General features: G+C 48.8%; 1 protein-coding gene across 4 annotated transcripts; it reads left to right on the top strand.

The window, feature by feature from the left end:
* The first annotated feature begins 4,101 nt into the window (after positions 1–4,101).
* Positions 4,102–24,673, top strand: KLHL26 (kelch like family member 26). 4 transcript variants are annotated; one of them, XM_054182338.1, is made up of 3 exons: positions 4,102–4,334; positions 17,000–17,182; positions 20,314–24,673. In XM_054182338.1, exons 1-3 carry the CDS (start codon positions 4,102–4,104, stop codon positions 21,893–21,895), a joined length of 1,998 nt encoding a protein of 665 aa, XP_054038313.1. In that variant the 3' UTR covers positions 21,896–24,673. The 4 variants fall into 4 exon arrangements, with proteins under 4 accessions (XP_054038313.1, XP_054038317.1, XP_054038314.1 ...); XM_054182339.1 differs by lacking the exon at positions 4,102–4,334 and adding an exon at positions 5,029–5,310; XM_054182340.1 differs by lacking the exon at positions 4,102–4,334 and adding an exon at positions 5,427–5,520.
* Positions 24,674–26,330: the final 1,657 nt, after the last annotated feature.

Below are 26,330 nucleotides of genomic sequence, written 5' to 3' on the forward strand. Positions count from 1 at the left end.
CTGCCCCTGGCCCGGCTCCTGCTAGCACATGGCTGCAATCCGGTGCTGTCCTGACCAACACGCAGAGCTGTAAATTCAGCTTTAAGCTCAGCGGAGGTAAGTCTCCATCCATCCAGAGATGGAGCGAGGATGAGGATGAGGCGTGGGCAGTTGGATGGGGTTCAACACGAGCTCCAGCGGCACCTCTGGCCCCATCCCATCCCACCCCAACCCGGCCTGTGGGAGCTGAGCCCTTGCCCATAAAAATGCTCCTTCGAACCACACTGGGCACCATCCTGGAGCCGGCAGCAAAGCTCACGTGGCCTTCAAAGATGGAAACCTCATGGCACTGCTGAAATCAGGCCACCAGGAGCACCGTGCCATGGATGGCCACCCGGGAAAACACATCCATGGGTTTCCTCTCCCCGTCCGCCTTCCTATGACCTACCCCAAAGAAGCAGAGCCACGGGTGATTCAACAGCAACAAAACCAAACGAAAAACAATCTCCTCATGCTAATGGGATTGGTTCTGTCCCTACCACGCACATTCCAGCCCGGCTCGAGGGACCGCTCGGGGCGGGGGGGAAGGGGAGGCTAATGAAGCCAAATTATTCTCTGTCTTCAAATGTCAGAGTTCAGCGCGGTGCCGCTGGCTGGACCTGGCGCAGCTGCTGTGCCGTGGCCATGCCGTGTGGAGGCGAAGCACCCTCTCGGCAGCCGGCACGGAGCGCCTGCGCGCATCCAGCCCGCCGCCAAGTGACATGCATTTTCCATTCCCTGGGCTTCATTACTTCTTGGAACGCAGACCTCGCTCGCCGGGCCATGAGGGGCTTCGCTTCCCTCCGTGTTTATTTTCGCTGCCGTGTGTTCTTTTGCCAGGTGAGGAGCGCAGCCAAGCTGGTCAGGGAAAGCAGGGATGTATGGTTGCGGTTTGGCCGGGCGGGTGGGAATCGGGCTCCCTTAAGTGCCGACGCGGCGGCGCGGCGCAGCACCTGCTCCCCTGCAGGCGCTGGAGCCCGTCCCCCTGATTTCACGGGAACGACACGTGTGCCTAACGCTGCAGCACGTGCAGAGGGGATTTGCTGGATCGTGGCCTCGCACCGGTGCCGAATGGCGCCGGGGACGGCCAACGCCTCCAGCCGGCTCCCGCGGGTGCCGCGTGCGTCAGCTCGCCCTGCTGCGCGTGGGAGTGGAAGGAGCCCAAGATTCATCAAAGAAGGTGTTCAGCTTTCCCCCGTGGCTCTGCTCTCTTCTTTCCTGCTCACGCCTGCTCCTCCCGCTCGCTCGTCGGCGTAGGACATGGCAATATCTATGCCTGTGCTACCACCGCTGCTCCACGGGGTGCGTAATGCTGCCCGGGTCATCTCCATCCCGGCAGGGAGGCGATGCTGCTCGGCCGGTGTGTTGTGCCGGAGCCTCGGCAGAGGCTGCTGTGTCTGTTCGGCTCCGCAGCAGGAGATCAGGGACCTGCAGGGCTGGTCTGCGCCCCAGCATAGGTGGGAGCCCACAGACCTCACCCTGCCCGGGGGGTTCGGGTACAACCACATCGCTGGGAGTCCCACATCCCCCAGGGCTGGCGGTCAGTCTCAGCCACAGAGTTATCTGCAGTGGCAACTGGCAGAGGTGGTGCTCAAGGGGGGGAAGGAGAGAGCATCTCACCTTCACCAGCCTCCCAGGAGAGACCAATGTCGTCCCAAGGAGCTAAAACATCTCCAAGCCTGAACACGACTGTGGGGAGACGCAGGCAGGGTATCCCAATGGGGCAAAATAAAAGGGAAGGAGAAGGAGCAGCTCAGGCAATGCCGCGGCCTATCTTTACACGGAGAGCCCCGGCTCAGCCAGCACACGCAGATGCACCCCAGCCCGCATGCTTGCCCCCTCCCTGGGCTCACACGCTTGCCGGGATTACACAGGGATTAGCAGAGAGCAGTCTACCAGAAATCGAGAGGGAATAAAACCAGCCAGAAGCGCAGACACCGAAAAAGCCCACAGAAGCCTCCAGACACGCGTGACGAGCAGGAGATGGAGCAGTGTCCCTCGATGATGCTGTGCGGGAGGCAGGGAGCGAGGGGGAGGTCACTCGCAGACTCCTGCATAACAATAGCGAATAAAGGAACGGAGAGGCTTTGTTGTGCTGGGGAAAATCTAGCAAGAATTGGGGGAAAAAAGCCCGCTGTGGCCAGCCGTCCGCCTCCTCCACCCAACACAAACTGCGTGGACCGATAGCGCTGCGAGCTGCGAGGAATTCCTGTTTCTGAGCGCTTGCAGGATGAAACGAAAAGGTCGGAGGAAAAGGCAGCGCTGCCAGCTCATGATTTTGTCATTAGTCTCACAGTGTTGGACGCAGATTTTAAAGCCCCAGCTGTGGGAGTCGTGGGATATGCGAGAGCTTGGCTTGCAGTGAAAGGTACATTGCTAGACCTCATGTTTTATAAGGGGGGGGGGGGAAGTGAAAATATGACTCAAATACATCCTGATGGCTAAAAATGAAGATCAGAAAGAAGAAGAATGTAAATAGTTTGAAGTTTATTCTTTTTTATTTAACGCAGTAAGTTAGACTTGTGATTTTACAGGCAGACCACCGCTCCCCACAGTAGGAATACCAGGACTGCCTTGATATACTGTGTGAGCAGGATAAATATATTAAAGTTGTGCGAGTTGCTCAGATGCTGTGCAAACGTTGGTCGTAAAAATCACCTTAGATATAAGGCAGGCTCCTTGGGGAAGGGGCTAAGTGCACTCAACAAATAATGAATAGAAATAAAAATAAATATCAAATGGCCCATAAAATCAAACAATAATAGTAACTAAAAAGTTCCTGGATTTGCTGCGAGAGATAAAATCCCATCAGCAGCATGAAATAACAAGAAATACCCCCTTTTGGTTCCTTCTCCACATGACACAAGTCAGCACGCCTGGTCACCAGAGTAGTTATGGAATACATCTTCCTTCCAGCGTCTTATAAATGCATTTTTCATGCTTTGAGAGACCTTCTGGGGTTCAATTTAACTGGGATCTGGGGAACATGTGAAAGGCATTTACAGCATGCGGCACAGCCCGGTTTTTCCTGCAGGGGAAGCAGAGGTGTAACGTTCACAGCTCCCATCCGCCGACCCACCTGGGGTGGAGAGGTCCGCAGCGAGCGGGCAGCCCGGCCGGGCTATCCATCAGCAGGGCTGCTTTATTGCCGTGCATTTATTGAACCGAAATAGATGCACTTAAAATAGCTATATGGACCTAAAAATACTAAAGGGAAAGAGTTTATTTTAAACCTTCTAAAGAGGGGTGTGTGCTGGAAAGTTAAAGCTACAGAAAGCGGCCCCAGGAGAAAGAGGAAGGTATCAAATGAAGCAGAGCCGGTGCGTGAGGAAGGAGGACAAGCACGAGGGGTTGGTAAGGAGGGGCAGGAGCCCCCAAACACCAGCAAAATGCACAGAGCAACTGGAAAGGTGGGGGGAGAGCTGGGGCGGGGGCCATGCAGCTCCGGCTGGCAGGCAGCACTGCCCGGCAGAAAGGGCATCAGGGTGAAACGCCGGGGATGGAGCGCTGCGGGCTCTGCCGATGACTTACAGCATTAACTGTCATCCGCTGTCTCTCCCGCGTCTCCTCCTGCTCTCCCCACACCTCGGCGCGCTGACATCTCCTCTTCTGCGAAGGTCGGGTCTAAAATAACAGGGCCCCGAGGTCCTGGCTGGGGTCTCCGTGCGCTGCAGCAATACAAATAGCAAATTAATAAGTGCTGCTTCCCTTTCTCCCAAAGGTTTTACGAGGCTTAATTAATGAATGTCTGTAAAACGCATTTGGAGCTGGGAATGAAATGTGCTGTGGAAATGCCAAATATTTTTAATGCTCCAGCAGATTTAGAAGGTTTAAATAAGAAAAATACACAGCTTCGCCTCTGAAACAGATTGCTCTCCTTGAAGCAGAGGGCTCCAGAACATGAAGTTTTCATCAGTCTGACTTGAAAGAGTATTTTCACGGCTTTCCAAGCGCGTTTATTCTCATGTACGAATTCCCCCTTTCCTTTATACAGATGTGGACACCGAGGCATGGGAAATCAAAGAAATTTACCCCCGGTCGTTGGCAGAGCCACCGCTATGAATAATTTCCTGATTTCCACTGATGACTGGAATGCCCTCTAGACCGTCCTCTCTCTCCAGATGCATGCCAGCTTTAAAAATTACACGGAACCCGCGATGCTTGGCCTCGTCTCCGCCGGTTGCTTTGGGGAGAGCCGGGAGCGAATCTGATGCTGACCATGTGTGGGGACGCGGGGCGGCGAAGGCATCTTTGGCACCGAGACGGCGCAGCAGGAGCGCTGCGATCTCCGACGACAAGACTGCACCCTCTGGAGGGTACTGTTGCTCTTGCACAAAGCGCTCATGGCAATAAAACCTGGTCCATCATCGTCCAGATGGTGTGGCGGGAGGCTCCGTCCCCAGGGTGATGGGGAGTAGGGTTGTCCCCGCAGTCCTGGGCTGGCTGCATGCACGATGGTTCCTGCAGGAAACATTTAATGTCACTGGTTAAATCCTGAGGGAAAGCGTTAAGTGCTCGGGTGCAGGCCACGGGCAGGGGCCATCGGCTGCTGTGGGATAATGGTCAGCTGGGGGGTGCTGGCATGAGGAGGCCCATGGCGGCCTGTGGAGTGGTGGCAGACCCCTGGGACCCCTCAGCCATGGGGCAATGACAGGCCCCTTTCCGAGTCCCCACGGCCATGCGGAGGTGACAGCCCCTGGGACCCCGCAGCTGAAGGATGGGGACAGACCCCTGGGTCCTCTCAGCCATGGGGCAGTGACAGCCTCAGTGACCCTGTGCAGGTGACAGACCCCCAGGCTCCATGGCTGGGGCATGGTGACAGTGTCCTGGGACCCCTCAGCCATGAGGGGGGTGACAGGCCCCTGGGCCCCCTCAGCTGAGGGATGGGGATGGGCCCCCAGGTCCTCTCAGCCATGGGGCAGTGACAGACACCCCTGTGCCCCCTCAGCTGTAGGGAGGTGACAGCCCCCGGGTCCCCTCAGCCACGGCGCAGTGACAGACCCTGGACCCCCTCAGCTGTAGGGAGGTGACGGCCCCTCGGGACCCCGCGGCTGAGAGGCGATGACAGCCCCCCGGGCCCCCTCACCCGCGGGGCGGTGACAGCCCCCGGGGGCGGCGGGGCGGCGCCAGGCCCGGCGGGAGCAGCGCGGCTCCCCGGTTCCCGCCGCGGGCCCCGCTCGCTCCTGCGCCTTTAACGCGGCGGCTCCCGCCGCCTCCCAGCTCGGGGCCCGGCGGCGCAGCGAAGATGGCGGAGTCCGGCGGGGCCGAGTTCGCCGCGGAGCGGCCGAGCAGGTGAGTGGGGCCCGGGCGCGGCCTAGGCCGGGGGTCCGGGCGGGGCGCGGGTGGGGGGAGGCCCAGCCCTGTTGGGCCGCGGCGGCGGGCGGGGGCCGGCAGGGCCCGGCGGCCGCGGAGCTTCGCCGCCTTCCTCCGGCGCCCACAAGCACCCGTGTATTCATTTATTTTCCCTTTATTTTTTGGCGTTGCCGCTCCCTGGGAGTCCCGGTGAGGCAGAGAGCGCGGCCCGGTGTCCTGTGGGAGGGGGGTCCTAAGCAGGGCCTGGCAGCTGAGGGTGCTCTGAAAGATAATAATAATGCTTTCCCTGGTGGAGTTTATGAGGAGGAAGGCAGAGGTTTGAGGGAGGCTCTAAAATACCGCATATAATGAATCACACCTGGACCCCGCTTGGGTGGGGTTTGTAGAGCTCTGTGGGTTTATAGAGACACCAGGTTTATAGCTTTACAGAGACAGCAAGTTTTTGGTGTTTCAGGCCTGTTCTGTTGGGCCCCGTCCCCCCCGGGCTGCAGACCCCTCCCTGGGTTGCTGGTTTTGGTCCCGACGGGGGTCACTCGGCCCTTCGAAGGCAGCGCGGAGCTGGCGGTGGGACCCAGGAGGGTGCTCTGGGGTGGGTGGAGGTGCCACCTTTTTGTGGAGGAGTTTCTGTTCCCAGGGCTTTTCTGTCCGTCCTCATCCGAAAGTTGCCGTGTTGGACAGTGTTCAGAAAGTTGTGTGGTCTGTCTCTCGGATGTTACGCTGTCAACCTGTCACTTCGCTTCAAAGCATCGTTTATCCTCGATTTAACTCTCTCCTGAAATAACCACCCTCTGTGTCACTCTGTGGAGAGGGAAGCTCTTAGAGTCATTGTTCAGTGCTAGAGAAGCCTGTCTGAATTCTCACCTTATATGTATTATTTTTTTTCCCCTAATGACCGCCTGTGTAAACTATATGCTGCATTGCCTGGGGCTTTTCATTTTATCTCTCTGCACCTCCTTTTTCTTCCCTCTCAGAACAGGAACAGCAGCACTTCTTTCACACGGGTCTTGGTTGGGCCGCTCGCTCGCCGCTCGGGAGTTTCTCGGTGCTGGGTGTGTAGCAGTGAGAAATGGAAGTAATTTGTTTCAGGGCCATGATAAATCACCCAGACTGGGGCTGCAGCAGTTTTGTTCCCTGAGCTGTAGCTCCGTCGTGTTCCCTATCGCCACGTGTTTATTTTCTTTGTTAATTTTAAAGTAAAGCTCGTTGAAATTTGGATACTGCTTCTTGTTGGTCGTTAGTCTTCTGTTTTAAAAGATGGATTTATGGGAGAATACAGGGGAGAAACCTGGTGTGGGACATTGGACATGCCGCATCTCTCTCTAGAGCGAGAGGAGAATTTCAAGGGCATTCCTTATCAACAACGATTCCTTGTTAGGTGCTTCCACTTGTGACTTTTTTGCACTTACCGAGTATTTACTCTCTAAGGCAAAAGGGCAAAGTCCTCTCTTGCTGTTACACACATGCCATTTCGCTGGTGCAGTTACTCAAACAGCACGGACAGAATTTCCATCTTTGGAATTGCTACCGCATGGCTGATGCTGGTTACCCATAAGTATGCTGGCTTCCCCAAAGCAAGAAAATTAACTTGTCTGCTGGGGATCCTGTGCTTTCATTCGATAAGGAGCACGCTGTGCCAGATGGTATGGACAAAAGCTTTTCAACACACTGATGGCATGAGATAAGGGCATTGCTGTGCATTGAAAAGCAAAAGGCCCAAGTCTTCTATTTTGAATAAACCTACCTTTTTTTTCTTTTTTTCTTTCCTTTCTTCCTTTATGGGTAGAATTTCATGAGTTACAAATGGGTTTCGTATTCTACTCCCAGCCCTCAGTATCATGTGGAGGGGGAGTTTCAGGCTACATAATTCACGCTGTAATACTCCGCTGCTCTTGAAGATATGCTGAGATTGGTGAGCAAGTAAGTACAGAGGAAACAATGAAATCCGCCAGTACCCTCCGTAAGAGAAGCTCTCTGTGCTTTAGACAATAAGGCGCGTGAACTCTGCTGCAGTGTTGGTGAGCTAGGGTGACAAACATCTAGGAAAAACATCTTTTCAGGTGCTGGAGAGGATGTTACTGTGCAGGCCTTAAAGCAGGAATTAATCAGGTTGTCCAGACAGCATGTGTCTCAAATTGGGAATAATCCCTTGAAGAAAGGAAGGCAGCCAGGTTGTATAAACGCTTTTCAAAAACCTCCTTAATATTGTTGCACGCTGGCGTGTTTGCTGAAAGCGGTCCCACCTGTCAAAACCAGAATGAATGGGCAAGGGAGACCTGCGGGTCTTCCTTATCTAAAAGTACATGTGTCTGGGTTCACATCAAGAGAAAGTCGACCTGAACTCCCCTAACCTTATTTCTTCTGAAGAAAGTGATGGGAGAGAGAGCAAATGTACGGGAGGATGGAGTAAAACCGCGTCGGGGGAGCATAATGATAAGGGCTGTGAGTCTGCCTTGCTTTTGTGCTCCTGTAATCATATATAGCTTCAGTCTTCAATCAGGCTTTTTTTTTTCCTTTTGAAACTGTTTGAAGTTTAGTTTTGTGTGGTTTCTATGTTCTGTACTCTGCCACATGGCAATTTTAAAACAGATTTAGTTGTTAAATCTGGTAGACGTGGTGTAAATGTTTACGCTCTAATTGAATCACTGTAAAAATAACTGCTGCTTTCTTTTCTAACATTGGGAGACTTCTGAGCTGGAGGTTTGATTTAGACCAAAAGTAAAATTCAGTGGTTCTTTAAAGGTTCTTGTCTTACCTCCAAGTGTTGTGTAGCATTAACTGCTTTGTAAGGAAGAGCGTTGCATCACGGGATGATGGCTAAGGTGTCTTTGCAGTTTCTCATTTATGTGGAAGATAAATGCTGAACTTGCACAGAAATCAATTTTTTAGGAGAAGCTGTTGCTGCACTTCTGGTGGTCCTGGGTGATTCTGTTCAGGTGATGCAATGAGGGCGGCACAAAGCCTGTGCCCAACTGAGCTGCCCAAGGAGCTGGGAAACATGATGGGATGTTTAGGATGGGCACAAGCCTGTCAGAAGGTAAGTGCGGAGGACTTAGGTAATGAGGGAAGCAGGCTACGAGCAGCCGCAGCAGTAAGAGGATTTGATCCTGGAACCGAATTGGAAGCTGTGCTACGATGCCAAGTGCCAGGGCAGCTGTTCGCATCTGCTAGAAAACATGATTTCTTCAGTTTACATTAAAGGGATAGTGGGTTTTTCTTCTGTTGTCTGTTCTTTCATCGTTTTATGTTGTTTTGCTTGAGATTCCTCGCTGCTCCGAGGCAGCAATCAGGAGGGTGGAGGTACAGGGAGAGGAGAGGCGTGCTGCGGCTCACTGCATGCTGTAGTACCTACTCTGCACGTAACTAGTCCTGTCGTTTTTATTGCAACACTGCCCAGAGGATGCAATCGGGTGCCGCAGAAACAGGCTGAGACAAATGCTGCTCTGACTACCTTGTAGTCTGATTTTGAAGCTTTTCTAAGTTTTTCCAAGACGTGGAGCAAAGAGCCTGGTATGGTTGTGTGGGAGAAGGTCGTGGGGGGATTTGCTTGGTGGGGAGAACTTTGTGCCCTGCTAGGAGCTGCTAGCAGAGCTGAAACGGGCTGTCCCCAGCAGAAACACGACCCAGACGTTGTTGAACTGTGACGAGCCGGGAAGTTGAGACAGGTCCCGACGGATCTTTTGATGAAAGCGGTGGTAGCTGTGCCACGGATCAGCTTCGCTCTGCTTACGAAGGCAAAAACACGGTGCTGGAGTGGGTTGGATGGAAGAGTAGGGGTGGAGGGAAGAGCAGGGTGGTATCTAGAAGGCCAGCAGCTAAGCGGTGCTTGGGGCTGGCCTGGGTGTCACTTTTGGGGTGGCCTTGGTGGCTCTGCTGTGCTTCCCGACACCACTAGGTGCCTCTCGGCCTTTGCACAGCGGCTCTGCCACGGGTGCTGCTGGGAGAGGTGTGCAGGGGATGGTGGGCGCAGAAAATACCTGCTGCGGCTTCGGGCTGCTAAAACCATCGCGCTGGTGTGTTGTAAAAGGATGGTTCTGCTTTTTTGCATATTTTTTTTTCCGATTCGGCATCACTGTAGTTTTCCTTTTTCTAGAGCCAGGGGTTGGCAGGGTTTGACCATAAGGGCATATGGTGGGGGAAAAGTGGAAATGTTTAAGGCAGCGGTGTCAGCAGGAGTATCGAGTGTATGAAGAGCCTGTACTTAGCTGTGTACCGTGGATACACAGGCAAATTTGACGTGGTGTAAAATCCACCATCCTTCTGGGGGTCCTCGTGTGGCTGGCTGCGCTGGGGAGCAGCAGGGAGCAGCTGACTTTCTCATTGCTGTGATACTGCCTGTGGCTGCCAGCGTAATTTATATGCTTAGAGTGATTTTTATGTTTGCTCAGTTTGTTCCTGGCTCAGCAGGATTAGGTTTAGGGCTGACAAGAATATAATAATGGTAAAATTTTAGGGGGTGGGGGTAGTATCTTCTTGTTCTCGGTCATTGTAAAAACACAGGTTGAGATAGTGGGACAGAAGGATGTTGTTAGTGATGGATGATGTGCGTCACCCGCGGCGGCTCCCCACGCTCTGCTGCCGGAGGGGGGTTTGAGGCAGGACTGAGAGTGACTCGGGAAAATCCCTGTACAGAATAAGATCCTCTGCGCTAGCTCTGGATATGGGTAGAGAGAAAAGAAATGGCAGATCCTCTAAATGGTCTTCTCAGCCTGACATTTTGTGTCCCTCCAAGGCCCTGGTGCCACCAGTGTGCAAATTTGGGCTCACATAGCCCTTTCCTGAGAGTTGCATTGGACACTTCAGTTGCTGAATGAGGAGGACGAAAGTGATTTTCCCATTTGTCCCTGCACCGGCATAAAGATGGCTCTGGCTCTGTGACAGAAACATTTTTAAGAATCGTGTTCTTTCTTTTTATTTCCCCCCCCCCCAATTTGTCCTGGGTACAGCACGTACTGCCCAGTGAGACGTTGAAACTCCATGAGGTGGCACAGAGTTTAATGTGTTCAGATATTTCGCCCTCCGCTTTTTCTTTTTTTCTTCTGTGCTCCAATGCTCCATTTTACCAGGCCAGCCAGCTTTTGACAGACATCCAGTTTTATTAGTGCTTTTAGCAGAAACCAAAATCCCACCTCCTTTGGCTTGCGGACAACCTACCGATTGAAGCCTGGGAGCAGAATATATTTGTGTGTGTGCGTGTGTGTGTCTGCTGGGCCCTGTGTGAGTCCAGCTCAGAAAAAAAAGAAAAAACAGATTTGAAAATGTGTCTGGGATGTCTCAGGGGACAAAAAGTAATATTAAAAATAATAATAATAATTGAAAAGCCTCTTCCTTCAATTTGCTGCCTTACCTTTGCGTTATAGGGGTTCCTCGGTTCCAGCTTGGGAGAAGTAGGATGCGGATAAGCAAATAAGGGGATCAGTAGGACCTGGTTCAGAAAGCATTTAAAAATGAAACATTAAGGTACCTCCTCACTTCTGTGAAATATGTCTTTAATTGCTGCTTTCACCAAATGCAAGGCTGAATCAGGCGTGGGTGGTCGGGCAGTGGAGAGCGTGGGAGCCCAGTGGTGCCTGGTCCCGTCCCAGCGTTGGGCAGTCCATCTTTTGAGACCTCAGTTCCCTCTTTGTGAGACACACCAGCCTCTTGGGTCCCTGTAATACAAATTTTAAAAAAATCTTAATTTGTTGGGCTTTGTTCTGTTTTAAAATAGCGAATGTTACTTGTTCTACCTTGGCCAAATGTTAACTTCCCTTAAATTTTGGAGTGTAAAAGACAAAAGACGTGACTTTTCAAACTTCACTATTCAACTCCAGGCATTTTACAGAAGACCATTTATTTCACACAAAGTATTACTCCTTCTAAAACTCAGACCGATTTATAATCTCTTTATTTGAGCACTCCAAATTGCTAGTCACTTCTAAATAGAGATATTAGTTTCAGGCTTTCTACTTGTATTTATTGCCTTTGATGAAAGAGAGGGTGTCAGGAGAGGAAAATGAGTGGAGGCAGAGGAGAGAAATAGGAGAAATTAAGGGAAGGGGGTGGAAAAGGGAACAAAGAAATCGATTAAATTATTTTGCTTGCATGTCTTTCCTAAGGATGATTATGTTTCTCTGGGAAACATCCCCTTCATTCGATGTGTTAATATTTAATTAGTTGCTCATCATTAAGTGCTTATTGTCGTTGCTAATTTGGACAGGGAAGCGGTGGTAACTGTTGTTTCTGATGGCGTGCTGCTGACGGTCTCGCTTGCTGCTGCGAATGTAAGTAGGTTAACAGGGCAGGTATTTTTAAGGCTCATGGCCTGGCAGCATCTAATCTTCCTCGCACCCAAACTTCAAGGAAACCCCTCGTTGCCTTTTCATAGTGGGGTGCAAAGGCCACGGGAGCATTGTCCGAAAGTCCCAACAAGACTCTGTGAAACAGCAAATCTGCAGTAAAGGCTTTAGCCTTTTTACCCTAACGTAACATTTGTTAGTGTGAGGTGCTGAAAACTCATTTTCATCATTTGGGCATGTGATACAAAGCCTCAGGATCTGAAATATTACGGTAACCATGGCTACCAGTGACTTATCTGAGGGAGTTTGACTTTTGTTTTGATTTTAAGTGTCTTAATTGTAGTTTAAAAATCAGAATCTGAATGTGTTTTTTACTTAGGCATGAAACTAAAGGCATTAAATGATTTGCATTATTAAAATATCTATAATGCTGCCTTTCAAAGGTTCTTAAAGAAGGTCCTTAATATTCATACCCTATGTTCTAAATAAAGTTACTCTTCAGCTTTATGCTAGTTCTCCTGCTCTCGCCATAAATTTCTTGCAGGCTTGAGTGCTCAGAAGGTGCCTCGCTGGTTATTTTGCAATCCCAAGTCTTTTGTTTATCCACAGAAAAGCTGTGGCACTGCGTACTTGATGCATGTGAGCACACACACACTCTGCTGCTTTTCCTCCCTCCTCTCCTGTACCCCAGCCATGCCCCGCGGGCTCCTACCTTTAGAGCTTGTGTTTGCTGGAGAGGCTGGCTCTTGGAAATTTGCCCTGCTTAGAAATCTTGCCAACCCCCTTGAGTTTCTCCTGTATGAAAAATTACTGAGCACCACCTGCTCAGAGAGTGGGAAAACGTGGGTGGATATTAGCAAGGATGCTGAACTGGGATGGAGGGCGAGCCCCGCTAGCGCTGAACTATCCCTCCTTCCAAGGAGGACCATGTTATGAAAGGAGAGTAGGAAGATGACAGGCAGTTGTGTAGCAAAAGATTTTTCTTATTTAATTCAATCACTGAAATGTTATAATCTGGCCGGGTATAATTCTCTCCATTTGTACTTGTGCAGTAGTTGCAAACATGCTGAAATATGAACTCATGCTTGGTAAGCCTTTAATTCCAGCTTTGATGTTTTTAATCATCAGTGCAGATTTGGTAAAAATGATTCATTAGCTTGAAACGCATCTTGGATTACACGTGATGTTGTGGAGAATCGAGGAGGCAAAGACAGGGGACGGTTGTTCTTTGGGATGTTCTTTGTGCCTTATCTGAACTGAATCTTGAAGTATGGCCCTTAAATATCTCTCAGCCCGTCAGCTTTAGAGGCCTCTTGGGCGTCCGGATACCTCCTTGCTGCATCTGTTTCTGGTCAGAAAAAGCCAGCAGTCCTTGCTCAGAAACGTGTCAGCTAAGGATGTGGTCAGCGTGCTTGGGGCAAGGATGAGCACATGGCCAGGCTCCTGCAATAGGTGCAGCAGGAGAATTTCTGCGCTTGTTTGCCTTCCCTGCCCGCTGTCTGGCTGGAACCACTCCCTTAACCCTTGCGTTAACATTTTTCACAAGCGTGCAATGTGTGTACAGTTTTGGGTTGATTTTCCACACGCGACGGTCACGTAAACCATGCTGAACTCTGTCCTGCAGTGACTGGAGAGGATTGAAAGCAATCTGGCTTCAGAGCAGCGGCTTGGAGACAAATCCTCAATCCCATTACTTGTTCCCTGGCAGTCCCTTTTTGAAAACTGGGTACCAGTGATGTTATCGGAGTCTTTGAGGCTGCTGCCCAAAATGGATCGCCCTTCTGAATCAACGTGTCTGTTGAATTCCAGCTGCCCCCACCATTCGTGCTATGGACGCAATTACATGAATATAAAGATGCCTTTCACTGCTACAGCTATTTCCATGTGGAAAGTGGGATTTCTGTTCCGGTAAAGTCACCTTTATACCAATATTCATGTTAGAGGCCTTGATCATGTAAACGTTTTCAGATCCCCTTGCAGGTCATTGTGGGACCTGTGGGATGTGCCGTGGAAGTGCTGCTTGACGTGAATGTGATTTTTATGTTTCACATTTTTTCCAAGGATAAATTTGACTGGGTGCAGCCAGGCACACTTGACCCTGCTCCGAGCTCTCATGCTCGGTCCCTGCCGAAGGATGCTCTGGCCACAGAAACCTCCGCAAAGCTCTGCGGCAGGGGACGGACGTCGCTCAGTGCTGTCCTTTTGAAGACAAAGATGAATAAACGAGGAAAATTCCAGAAACTCTCCAGCCCTGCCTCCATCAGAAAGGGAAGGGGGAAGGAGCGGAATAAACACTTTCTCACTATTGTGCGATGAAAGGCTTTTATCTTGAAGGCATGTTCTGTACCGCTGAGGAGTAGATGCAACTCTTCTGAAGTTTGTCTGCAAGGCTCTTTCTTCTGTAACAAATTGTTAAGCAACAACCATGTGGCATATTGGGATCTCCTGTAAGATAGGCACAGCCTCACAAAGGCACTTTCAGATGTTGGAGGCTTCTTTTTGTGCCTTTCTGACATCCAGCCGCTGCCTCTCTTCTTCCCCTGTTCCTAACGCAGCGCAGGGAGCAGAAGGCAAGGCCGTGCATCATGCCCGCAGTACGGCAGCCTGGTCCGAGCCAAGCCTGCTGTTATCACAAATCCCTTTTTACTAACCGCCGTGCAAACAGCGTTTTGTTGCTCTTTTCTCCCCTCTCCTCCCCCCGCTTTGTTTTTTTGTAGAGTCTCTCACTTGATTTCTCATGCTTTGTGTGGATTTTATTTTGCTTCCAGCTTATGTGTTTCTTCTAAACTGGACATGATCGGTGCTTTTCTCGCTGTTTGGTTTTGTTTTGTTGTTTGTTTTCCCCCCCCCCCCCGGAGGATTGTGTAATCGTTGGTTCCTTTTATTCTATACCTGTAAACAGACAAAGGAATGAGTACAGGGAGTTTTTCAGGGGTAGCTGCTCACAACTACCTACCGAAATGAATCGCACATGCAAACATGTTTATTCCAGCACAGAAATATCTACCTGCCCAAATTTAGTCCTACATCTACTCTAAACTTACAGTCTGGTTATTAACAGTGCCTGTAAAAGTTAATTGAGAAAAAGGAAAAGAAGCGGAATGTTTGTTCAGGTAAGGCTTGTTGTTTGAAGAGGCACCCGCACTGGGCGCGTTGTGGATATAGTGAAAGCAATCCTATATGGGTAAGCCCTTAGGCTGGGAAAAGGAATATTTAAAATTAGTATGAAAAAAAAACACTGAATAAATTCCCATGAGAAAAATCCTGCAGGAGATCGAGTCTAATGAAGTTACAGTAAACTCGGGAGTTACCATCTCCCAGATGAGCCGCCGGAGCTCTCTGTGTGTATTTCACCTGTCCAGCATGAAGCAAAATGGGTTTGCGCAGTGAACGATACTGTGTTCAGAGGCGAGATCGTTTCCTTGCTTGTGCTCGATGTTTCCTCCAGCGAATCAAAGCCATTGTTCCAGAGAGGAGAGTAAAATGAGTTTGACGTGATGAATATTCATGCACTCGCTCCCTCCAATCTCCTTCCTCTTTCACCATGGGAAGAGCTGGAGTGGATAAACGTTTCTTGGCTCACGGAGTAGTGGATAAAGGTCTTGTCAGCAAGTGACTTTTTGCTAATCCTTTTTATTATAGGAAGGATGTTGTAGCTGGACTCTGCTCTCTGAACTAAGAGTTTTTAGCATGCTTTGACTTTAAGGTAGGAATTCCAGATCTGTGCTACAAGAAGCACAGCTGACAGGTATCACTCATCCCAGTAGGAACTCATACTTTTTGAGGAATTTTGACGCGCGTTCCCAAGCCTGAGTTTTGAAACAGGCTGCAAAGATTTGATATCTGCATCCTGCAGCATCCCAAAGAGCTCCAGAGCTACTCGCACAAAGCGGCTGCCCTCGCAGTGCTCTGATGAACATCACAGATTTCCCCTAACTTGCCTCTTCTGTAAAGCTTGCAGGAAATTGCAGTCCGATAAGTTGGGCAAGTAGCAAGTCCTGTCCATTGTTCCTTATTGTTTGAGGATTGTTTACATCCCTTTTTTTGTTATCCCATCTCCCTGACTCTTCTCTGACCTTGCCTACTTGTTTCGTCCATTGTGTGTGGCTTTTGTTGTTGTTTAGGTAGTGAACGCTCAGGGGCAGTTGTTAGCAAACGATGGGATTATCTTATACAGCCCCTAGCACACTGGGACCTGGTCTCTGTATTATTTTTTTGGCTCTGTTGGTATATTCTACCTAAATAATAATAATAGTAATACCCTTTAAGCGCAGTACTAAGTGCACCCTCCCACTGTGGGCTTGGGAGCAAGTAATGCAGCTTTCCAGATTCGGTATGATCTGCTTGGGATTTTTTGTCACACTTCCATAAAATGGTTCTTCAAATGCAGAGACCAAGTAGCAGGATACCTCTGAGAACACAAACCCCATCCTGAATACTGGTCCTTGTGAATGTTTCCTTCCCAGGAGGGCTTGGATCTTGATCCTGAAAAGTAGTTCAGGGCTGGATTAAATTTGTAAATAAATTTAGGATTTCATGCTTCTGTTGGCGTGAGCGGATCCCGTTCAGAGGGCAGGGCGTGCTGGCCCGCTATTGCCTTGCTCAGGAAATCTGCAGCACAATTGTAGTTATTTTCGGAGGAGCACAGAGCATCTAATAGTCTTTTCCACTTGTGCAGAGATACTGCTGATGTTCACCTCCAAATGCAGCCATCTCGCTGACAAGTGCATCTGAGGCCAAGTGAATGAATCTAAGGATGATGCTCTCTGCGCTGGGGAACACGTGCGAGAGGCATTGGGAAAACCAAGGAAATATTTACACTGGGAGGGGACTGTTTACAGTGCAGTTCAAACAGTTGACGTTATTTAGAGCAGCCAGTGCTATGTAATATTTTGCTTTTGCTCTTCTCATGAGGGTCGGGCATAAGGAAAGGATCAAATGGGGCGAGCAGGGCCGTCCTTGGACGGTACGGAGTATCTAACAGCTGCAGTCAGGATAGGTGGTGAGAAGAATAAGCAACTGTGATTCAGTCTCGTGGTTGAAGTCAAGGTCAGGGTGGACTCTGGGGTGGTTGTAGTGTGGGGACACCAATGTTCGTTGGAGATTTTGGCCCCGTTAGCTGGTGTTTGGATGGTCTCTGAAGCCCACGTGTGCTGCAGCGTGACGGGCTGTCAGTAATGCGAAAGTATAATTTAAAAATTTGGAAGTCTCTTTTGCGTTGGGAGAAGGGAATACAACTGAGGTACTGATGTCATGATGTTCTGTGTGGCTGTTGAGCTGGGAATTTGCGTTCAAACTGCTTCATGTTACAGTATCTTCCCCAGCATGCTTTGTAGGTATACCACATATTGTTTTAATTTCAAACCAGCCTGTCTCTCTTGTTCTGTTTTTAGCATGGCTGACAAGAACAGCACCCTGAAATGCACGTTCTCTGCTCCTGGCCACAGCACCACTCTACTGCAGGGACTGGCCTCGCTCCGAGCTCAGGCTCAGCTGCTTGATGTCATCCTCACTATAAATAATGAAGTGTTTCAGGTTCATAAAGTTGTCTTGGCTGCCTGCAGTGACTATTTCAGGTGAGAATCCGATAGGAAAGCAGGCATTTTTACCTTTCCCATTGGTTTTCCGTTTCCCAATCCTCCCCCACCCCAACCTTCCCACCGCACCCCAGAAGCATACCCACGCACAACCCTCTGGAGGGATGTTTTGCCCCACGGATGCCGGCGGGATTACCTGCAGGCATGTAGAGGCTCGGAAGTCAGTCCTGCACGCAGATGAGGTTTGTGCGAGGGCTGCTGGGCCCAGACACAGGTTCAAGCCCAGGTCTTGAACCCACCTCGGGTGGGTGCTCTGCCCGCTGAAGGAAACAGGCTTTTGCCCTGCAGCTACTGGAGCTGATTGCGAAGTGGCAGCAAGGGCTCTTCACTGAGTCATCCCATTGAACGGTGGTGCCCATTGTAAACGCACTTATGTTATCTTTAAATACCACTGATCTGTCTCCAGCCCTCACTGTTCACAGGCTGAAGACCGTGAAGCGCTTTGTGTGTGCGTTCCCCAGACCCCACCCCGGGAGATAGGGGAGAATTGTCCCACCTTGTGTCGGTAGAAAACTGAAGCATGGAGATGAGTTTTCCCAGCCAAATTAATGCAGAGTGAGCCAATTGCAGAGCAGGAAACTCAGTCTTAAGTGAAAATATGTATTCATCCATCTTGCCCCTGTCAAAATCCTTTGTAATGATCTCTGGCTTGGAAGGACTTTTGAGTTAGGGATCTTTTCTGGCAGCACCAGGAGCAGCATCAAGTGAGGGGCATGCTGGAGGCAACGGGTGTAGGGGAGGTTCAAAACACCAGAGAACTCGACCCGGGTGTTGTTCCAGAGTGCAGGTCGTGGCAAGTGAAGGGTGGAGAAGGGCTGTCCGGTGGGGTTTGCAGTCCCCTGACGTGTAGGTTCCTTCCTGACCCAAGCAGATCCATTTGCTGAGCAGGTAACGGAGAGCCAGGGACTTCATTATCCCTTGGCACGTCTCCTGGATCCCGTCACCCATTTCTTCAGCCGCTCCGATGATGTCTGTCTTGTGTATACACACATTTTCTAGGCTGTTCCCTTCTCTCTCCCTTTGCTAACACAAACCTTCCAAGCTTATCACTCTCCCTAACAGGCATGCAATTAATGGTGGAGCTGATCTCCCACCAAATGCTAATAGCACTATTTGTATTCATAAATGCTGTATGCAGTGCCACTGCTAGTGTGTTTTCACTGTCGAAATATAATTGCTGAGTAGGTTTCTTGTTATAACTTCTGTGGTGCTAAGGAAGGTTGTCCTGGGGAACAATGGCAGAATAATCTAGCTTTTGAAAATACTCTGTTTTTATGCAGAAAGGGGGAGGTAAAAGAGTGAAATTGAGGCATTTATATAATCAGCATTTTAGAACCATAACACTTTTCAAAGGAATTGCATTCTATTTGATGATTTGTCTTCATCACGGTAACAATAACGCTTTTCTTCCCTTCTGCACGTTCAGCTCTGTGTAGCTAATGCAGGAGCACACACATGGCTGCGTATCCTCTGGGGCAAGGGATCAGGGCCGCACGCTGTTCTGTGACATGGGATATGCGAGGGGATTTTAGCAAAATGCGCTCATCTGCTCTATGGACAAATAATTGCGAACAGTATTCCTGGTCACTCGGTTACAGAGAGCTGATTTCATATGCAGATATTTCCTTATTTAGGTCATTTAGGATTTCTTGGGTTTATGCTGGACGGCAGCAGGTTTTCTAGCCTGGTTTGGACAGGAAACTTGGAACTCCTGTCTTTTGACAACGTTCCCAAGATATTCCTTTATTCCTGTGTTGATGCAGAAGAGCAGGGTCTGTTCAGCAGTTTTCTGACTAACTCGCACCTTAGAGTCCCTGCAGCTTCCTGGGGCAGCTCTAATGACACCGTGCCTTCACAACGAATTTACCTTTCTGATGGAAAAGAGTAGGTTATCGATGGGGGAAAAACCAGCCCAAATTGTGCGGGCAGCTGCCAGCAGTTTAAGAGGTCTTTTGTATGGCAGTCTGTAGCCTTGCTGTGAGGTGTGTGTCCGCGAGTGGTGAAACTCCATGTCCCTGTTCTTCCAGCAACCTGCTTTGGCTTCCCCCGAACTGCTCTGCTACTGCTTGTTGAATACTACACAGAGCACAAACCTTTGCCCCCGAGCTACCCATATATAACAAAACCTGATGAAATTTAATGTAAACGTATAAAAAACCAAATGTGCAGTTATGTCCCCATCACGCCCACAGGCCCCGTAGCTGGGAAATGCAGCGCCGCTCTAGAAATGCGGTTTACGAGATGGCTGTGCGCAGTCCTTGGCGTGGTATGTGCTTCCTGTGGAATTTAGAAGCCTCCCAAGGAGGTGATCTAGGGCCTAATCTCTGCGTGGCCTGGTCAACTGATGTGCTTGCAGCTGTGCTGTAACAAAATCTTCTTTTTTTTTTCCTTTTTTTTTAATTGCCTGTTAGCCCCCTGCCGTCGTACTGCAACATGACAGACGTTTTCTGAAGTGGCTGCAACTCCTATTTTCTTAAGGTGTTGGGAATGAGCCTTGGAGGGGAGGTTCTGTTGTGATTACCAAAGCTGTTCCTAAGATGTGTTGCATCTGCAATATTTAAGCCATTGCGTAGTTACCCAACGATACAAGGGGCTAGCTGAAACCTCTGCCGAAAGGCAGTGCTGCAGGCAGGCTCAGAGGGTTGCAGGCCTCCTGAACACGGGTGACTTCTGAAGTGTGTTCTTTCTTTGTGCTCCAAACCCTGCATACTTACACTCTTAGGGAATGGTATCCAGTCTCTGCTGGTGCAGATCCCGTTGCATTCTTTGGTTGTCGAATGTCACGGATTCATTGGTGTCCAGCGCGCTGCACTCGCTGCTCTGGTAGCTCTACCTGCTTCTTGAAGCTTTGTCCTGTGGTCCACGTTCTCATAGCTGAATGTTAAATCTTAGTGCACTGTTTATGCAAGCTTTATGTAAGTAATTGCATACTCTCATTTCTCCTGGCTCAGTCCTGGCTCAAGGATTTAGCCTTGATTTATTCTTCCCCTTCCCCATCCTCCTTAAGAGAACAGCATGTTTGAAAAAATAAAATAAAATTCTGAAGTGATACATCATTTTACGTGTATTTAAAGGGGGGAAAATCTTTTGTTTGTGTTTTTGACCTCCAGGGCGATGTTCACGGGCGGGATGAGAGAAGCCAGCCAAGATGTGATCGAACTGAAAGGTGTATCTGCAAAAGGACTGAAACACATAATAGACTTTGCGTACAGTGCTGAAGTGACTCTTGATCTTGACTGTATTCAGGATGTGCTGGGAGCTGCTGTCTTCCTCCAGATGGTGCCTGTCGTGGAGCTCTGTGAAGAATTTCTGAAGTCCGCCATGAGCGTAGAAACGTGTCTCAATATCGGGCAGATGGCCACCACCTTTAGCCTCGCATCCTTGAAGGAATCAGTAGATGCATTCACTTTTAGGCATTTCCTCCAGATCTCCGAGGAAGAGGATTTCCTCCACCTGCCACTGGAGCGCCTCGTTTTCTTCTTGCAGAGCAATAAGCTGAAAAGCTGCAGTGAAATAGACCTCTTCCGTGCTGCCGTCCGCTGGCTGCAGTATGACCCAACGCGCCGTGCCAATGCCAGCCAGGTGCTCTGCCACATCCGCTTCCCGCTGATGAAGTCCTCGGAGCTGGTGGACAGCGTCCAGACCTTGGACATCATGGTGGAAGACGTCTTGTGCCGGCAGTATTTGCTGGAAGCCTTCAATTACCAGATCCTGCCCTTCCGTCAGCACGAGATGCAGTCCCCTCGGACCACCATTCGCTCGGATGTCCTGTCCCTCATCACCTTTGGTGGCACTCCCTACACCGATAACGACCGCACGGTGAGCTGCAAAGTCTACTACCTGCCAGATGCCAGCATGCGCCAGTTTAAGGAGCTGACGGAAATGGAGGTGGGCAGCAGCCACTCCTGCGTGGCCGTGCTCGACAACTTCGTCTACATCGTAGGCGGGCAGCACCTGCAGTACCGGAGCGGCGAGGGAGCTGTGGATATCTGCTACCGTTACGATCCGCACCTCAACCAGTGGCTACGCATCCAGGCCATGCAGGAGAGCAGGATCCAGTTCCAACTCAACGTCCTCCACGGCATGGTGTATGCCACCGGTGGGAGGAACCGGTCGGGGAGCTTGGCCTCGGTAGAGAAGTATTGCCCCAAAAATAACGAGTGGACTTACGTGTGCTCCCTGAAACGCAGGACGTGGGGGCACGCTGGAGCCACGGTAGGAGACAAATTGTACATATCAGGTGGGTATGGCATTTCAGTAGAAGACAAAAAAGCCCTGCATTGTTACGACCCCGCCGTGGATCAGTGGGAGTTTAAAACCCCAATGAACGAACCCAGAGTTTTGCATGCCATGGTCAGTGCAAATAATAGGATTTACGCTCTGGGTGGCCGCATGGACCACGTTGACCGTTGTTTTGATGTTTTGGCTGTGGAATATTACGTGCCTGAAACAGACCAGTGGACAACAGTGAGCCCGATGCGTGCAGGTCAGTCGGAAGCTGGCTGTTGTTTACTAGAAAAAAAGATTTATATAGTAGGAGGGTACAACTGGCATCTGAACAATGTTACAAGCATTGTGCAGGTGTATAACACAGAAACTGATGAATGGGAAAGGGACCTACATTTTCCAGAATCTTTTGCTGGGATAGCATGCGCTCCCGTTATACTGCCGCAGGTAACGACCCAGAGATAACCACGCACGACCGTGTTGGCCCGCGAAATCACCTCGTGTTGCATGTTATCAGGATGCCGTGTTGTTTCTTTGTTGTTTGCAAATGGTATTGTGCATTTTGTGGGTGAGGGAAGGAGAAAAATAGCTTGCGTTCCCTCCTCCATGAAGTCCCTCCTCCCCTTCTGTAGTGTTCTGGCAAGCGAGTTTCATCAGGAGCACTTGTCAGCTAGTTAGACTTAACAGATGTTACAGCTGGAAAAAGCTTTTCTCTTTTTCTCTTTTTTTTTTTTTGATGGGGGGGTGCATTTTGCCAACTTTTCATATTTTTAACGGTGTCACACGTTGTAAACATTGGCAGCTCAGGAGTAATTAAGTACTGTGGTATGTTTCAAAGAGTTCAGGTGTGATTTTTATTAATAGCTTCAAAAAAAACCATTGTATGTCGCTTTGTTGTTTTTTAGCAAACAAAAGAAAACCAAAACCCGTATAACACACTGACCTCCAGAAGCAATAAAGGGACAGTGAGAGCTGGGAGAGCTCAGGTGCTTGGGTTGTGAAAGCATATTCTTGCTTTTCAAAGGTGACTTTTTTCCCCCCTTCCTAAAAGGGGAATACTTATCCTGGCACCCCTCTGGTCTCCATTGGTTCTTCATTGCTTGGGTGACACTGAAATTCCAGATCCTTCCTCACCCCCTCCAGATAACAGCATGATACTCGGGGCCAGAAGTGCTCCCTTAACTGGGGCATCCGGAGTTTGCAACACTAAAGCCATGTCGATAGCTTGATTACAAATAAAGGGGCATGATTATTATTGGGGTTTTTTTTATAACTGCCAAAAATGCATTGGCTTCACTGGCAATAAGAGCTCTGCAGCTCTTCCTCTGGGCGCCCCACGAAAGCAGAGGGCGCCCGGGGTGTCTGGTTCAGGACCCCGCTGCCTTTCCCGTCGCTCCACCGGTACACCTTCATCCATCCCCTTTTTGTACAGTAAAGGAGGTGGGTGCTACTTGTTCATAAGCTTGACAGTTTTCTCCCTTGGCTTGTAAATAAGATCCTTGGCATCATAATAGGGTGGAAGTCTAAGTGGAATGCTTTTTTTATTGTTGTTGCCAGTGAGTATTTCAAATCAAGAGATTTATTTTAAGATGACTCTGTCATTTTTGTAAAATCTGTGTTTACTGCACAGACTAATGTTACTTCCTGAACTTTCCTTTCTTCCAAGCCATTTTCTCTAATTAATTTGACTGATTAATGAATTGAAAGTTTCTCCTTTTATCAGGTATTCTGTTTCAAGGGCTTTGTTTTGTATCCGTATAAGTTGGATTTTGACGTATGCACTCTTCTTTTTAGAGAAACCGTTGCATTCTGCTGTTAAATAAATACTCTGCTGTAACCTTTAGACACAATATATAATGTCTGTTTTGCTAATGAATCATTGATCAGGGCCGTGTAAAGCATGAACTCCATACCTCAGATTCACTTAAAGATATTTTTCTCTAATAATGAAATTGAAGCACCTTTGGATATGATCCGGTGAGGACACACGCTCCTCAGTTCAGCTCTGCATTCTACATTTCAGGTGAAATGATGCATAGTTTCATCTGTTCCTATCCATTTGTTGGTTTGCCAATAATAAATTAATGAAAAGTACTTGTTGGTGTATAGTATCCTAAAGTCAGTGGGCAAGCTCCGCGTCCCAGCTCTCAGGCAGTTAATTTACTCCATTCTCTGCTCGTTTGGTCTGGCGGAGAAACTAGGGACACTGCGGAACAGGCTTGGCAGATAACAAGCCCATTTTGAAAGGATGAAATGTAACTCCATACGAGCTTCAATGTTACAAAATAATGGATTTTCTTTTTTTTTTTAATGCTTCCTTATGTTTATGATGAGGGTACTTTCTTAGGTTAGTAACAAATGGAAGGTTACTTGCTTTCCTATTTGCGGAATACGATTAATCTTCTTAAGAGTGTGTCATTCCTTCATCATTGCTTTCCTAAAATACTTAAGTATTCTTCCCTATTTTATTTAAATTTTTCTACCAAAAGGATTTCTGCGGCAGCAGTTGATGGTTTGGGTGTTCTCTGATAACCTGGGTTTTTCTGAACGTGCAGCCGTAGTGCTCATAAGCCCCACCAGGCCAGATGGCTGGAGAGAACCCATGCGATGACCACAGCTGGCGTCTCTTCATGAGGAAACCGTGCTTTATTTTTCCCTTCAAGCCTTGAAGGTATGTGTGTGTCTCTCGGGGGGTAAAGGGGTGGAAAAAAAAATCCTTGAAAAAGTGAAAAAGCACGTTTGGTGTCACTTTTAAGGTCAACCTTGCAACATAAACTTAACCTCCGTATCCATTCCTGTTGGAAGGGTGGCTTTGCAGACAGGAGGATACACAAAGCCATTCTGTAACTGTATTTAAAACACAGACCAACTTGTTGCAGCAAACTGGCCCGGTACCCACATTCCCATTCCCTGGCACTGTGGAGCGGGGGCTGGGAAAAGTTTCCAAATTCTCTCACTGAGACTCGCAACAACGCGCTGCTGTGCACCACCTCTCTTTGTTACCGGAATGTTCTTTTTATAGCGATATAAATAATTATTTTTCATAACATTAGCTAGAAATATCCTAGCTGTTCTAAATTTAGCAGAGACTGGCTAAAATACTTGTGGAAGTGCGTATCATCCATATTGATAATAAAGTTTGTTTTACCCCTGGTGAAGTATGTAGTGGTGGCTCTGGGCTGTTCCATGCATAACCTGTCCGTTATTCTGCAAATAAACGGGTTTGATTCTTTTGCTGCGTTCAGCAACTTGACAAAACGAGCTGAAGGATTCTGCATAAATATCTGAAGTGATCGCGCTCCGGGGCTGGGGTGGAGAAAGCGCTTTGCAGGATGCCCTGTGTGCACAGCAAGTGGCCTGGGCTCCTCTCTCCTTCAAGAATGAGCAAAGCCGGATAAATGTTTGATTGCACTCAGAGTCATTTATTAGTCTCAGAGCAGCAATAAACATTATAGGGGTAAACCTGATTTGGTACATTTTAAAATACCCTTGAACAGATGGGGAACAGTAAAAGCGCAGCATCATTAGTTCTAGGTATTTGCAGAGTATGCATGTCCCATTAGGGACTCCTGTCATGGCCGGGATAATAGCTTCTGTCTTCTCTGATGTTTTATGGGCCTGAAATTGTACTTAAAACTATAAAGAAAGAAAGCACTAGAACTCTTGGCAGGGTGCGGAGTAGCTAGAGATTGGGAATGTCTGCATCCTATTAATGGTGTCATTGACCCTCTTCCAGAGGGTCTGTCAGCTCGGCAAGCCCACTGTCATTTCTGCCTATCCTAGAACCCGGCTAATTCACGCAGACATGTCCTAGCGTTCCTACCGGGGTCTTGGAAGTTTAAGAGCAGCGGAAAATTTCATTTCTTTGATTTACAATGAATGAAGGCGCTCCCACTAGCTCTTCGTACCCTGGTGCTGATTTAAAACGATGCTGCGCAACAGAAGTGCTCGGGACCTCGCGTAAGCCACATCAAACCCAGTCAGACGTTTCCACTTCCATGTCTGTGATAAGGTCTTTAGTTGCTGAAACTCTGCAAACTTTAGGGACATTTATCATGCTAGGATTATTGAAGCCAGACTACTGTCAGAATAAATAAAACATGTTTCCCAGTGCAACTCTAATTATGATTTTTAGCCAGTTGTGTAATGTGCGGAACTTTATTTACAATAAATCTTCCAGTTGCTTGCATAAAGGAATGGGATTTCATCACTTGTGACTTAAGGACCAGGAAAAGTTAATGTGGCTGAATAAACGTACAGTCTAGCCTGGGTGTGTTGGCGTGTCAGGGAGCGGAGCTGGCTGGTGGTGCCTTCCTGAGAGGGCTCAGCTACCTGGAATTTCACCTGGGAGCATATATATCTCTCTCTGTCTCTCACGGAGACATCTCTCCCTGCAAGTTATTTTTTACAGAGACAGCTTAGATTCTGCTCTGCATTTTAATGGTGAGTAGGCACAGTATCATCCCACAGGCTCCAGAACTTTTGTTTCTCATTCCAAACTAATAACTGAGTTTCAGTAACACAAGTTTGGCACTTTTCAGTTAAATATTTCAACCTTAGGGAGTTTCACAGCGAAGTTTTAAAATTTATTTGTGGGGCGGGTACGATTTCATCTGCTCCAACGTTGAATGTTCCATAAAATGAACACGAAATGTGCTTTCTGCTTGGAAACAGCTGCCGGTTTAGCAGCGCAACCTGAAATTAGCCTCAGATTGTAAGGCAAAGGGTAAAGATTTAGTAGAGAGCGATGGTGGGGGCCTGCCGGAGGGCAGCATCGGAGTAGCGGGTGCAGTTTGCAATGGAAAGTAGAAAAGCTGTTTGAGTAAAAAGTTTTCAGAAGGTTTTTATAAGCTGTAGAGAGCAAATCAAAGGTTCTTGGCTCGGTCCCTGAGGCTTTGCA

This window comes from Rissa tridactyla, chromosome 22 (assembly GCF_028500815.1).
Source record: "Rissa tridactyla isolate bRisTri1 chromosome 22, bRisTri1.patW.cur.20221130, whole genome shotgun sequence".
In the NCBI taxonomy this organism is placed as follows: Eukaryota; Metazoa; Chordata; class Aves; order Charadriiformes; family Laridae; genus Rissa; species Rissa tridactyla.

Excerpts from the sequence above, each read along its gene's own strand:
- KLHL26 (XM_054182338.1), top strand. The coding sequence starts at position 4,102 with ATGACTGGAATGCCCTCTAGACCGTCCTCTCTCTCCAGATGCATGCCA. Across the intron at positions 4,335-16,999 it reads AAGACTGCACCCTCTGGAGG|CATGGCTGACAAGAACAGCA; the intron begins GTACTGTTGCTC and ends TTCTGTTTTTAG. Across the intron at positions 17,183-20,313 it reads GCCTGCAGTGACTATTTCAG|GGCGATGTTCACGGGCGGGA; the intron begins GTGAGAATCCGA and ends TTTGACCTCCAG.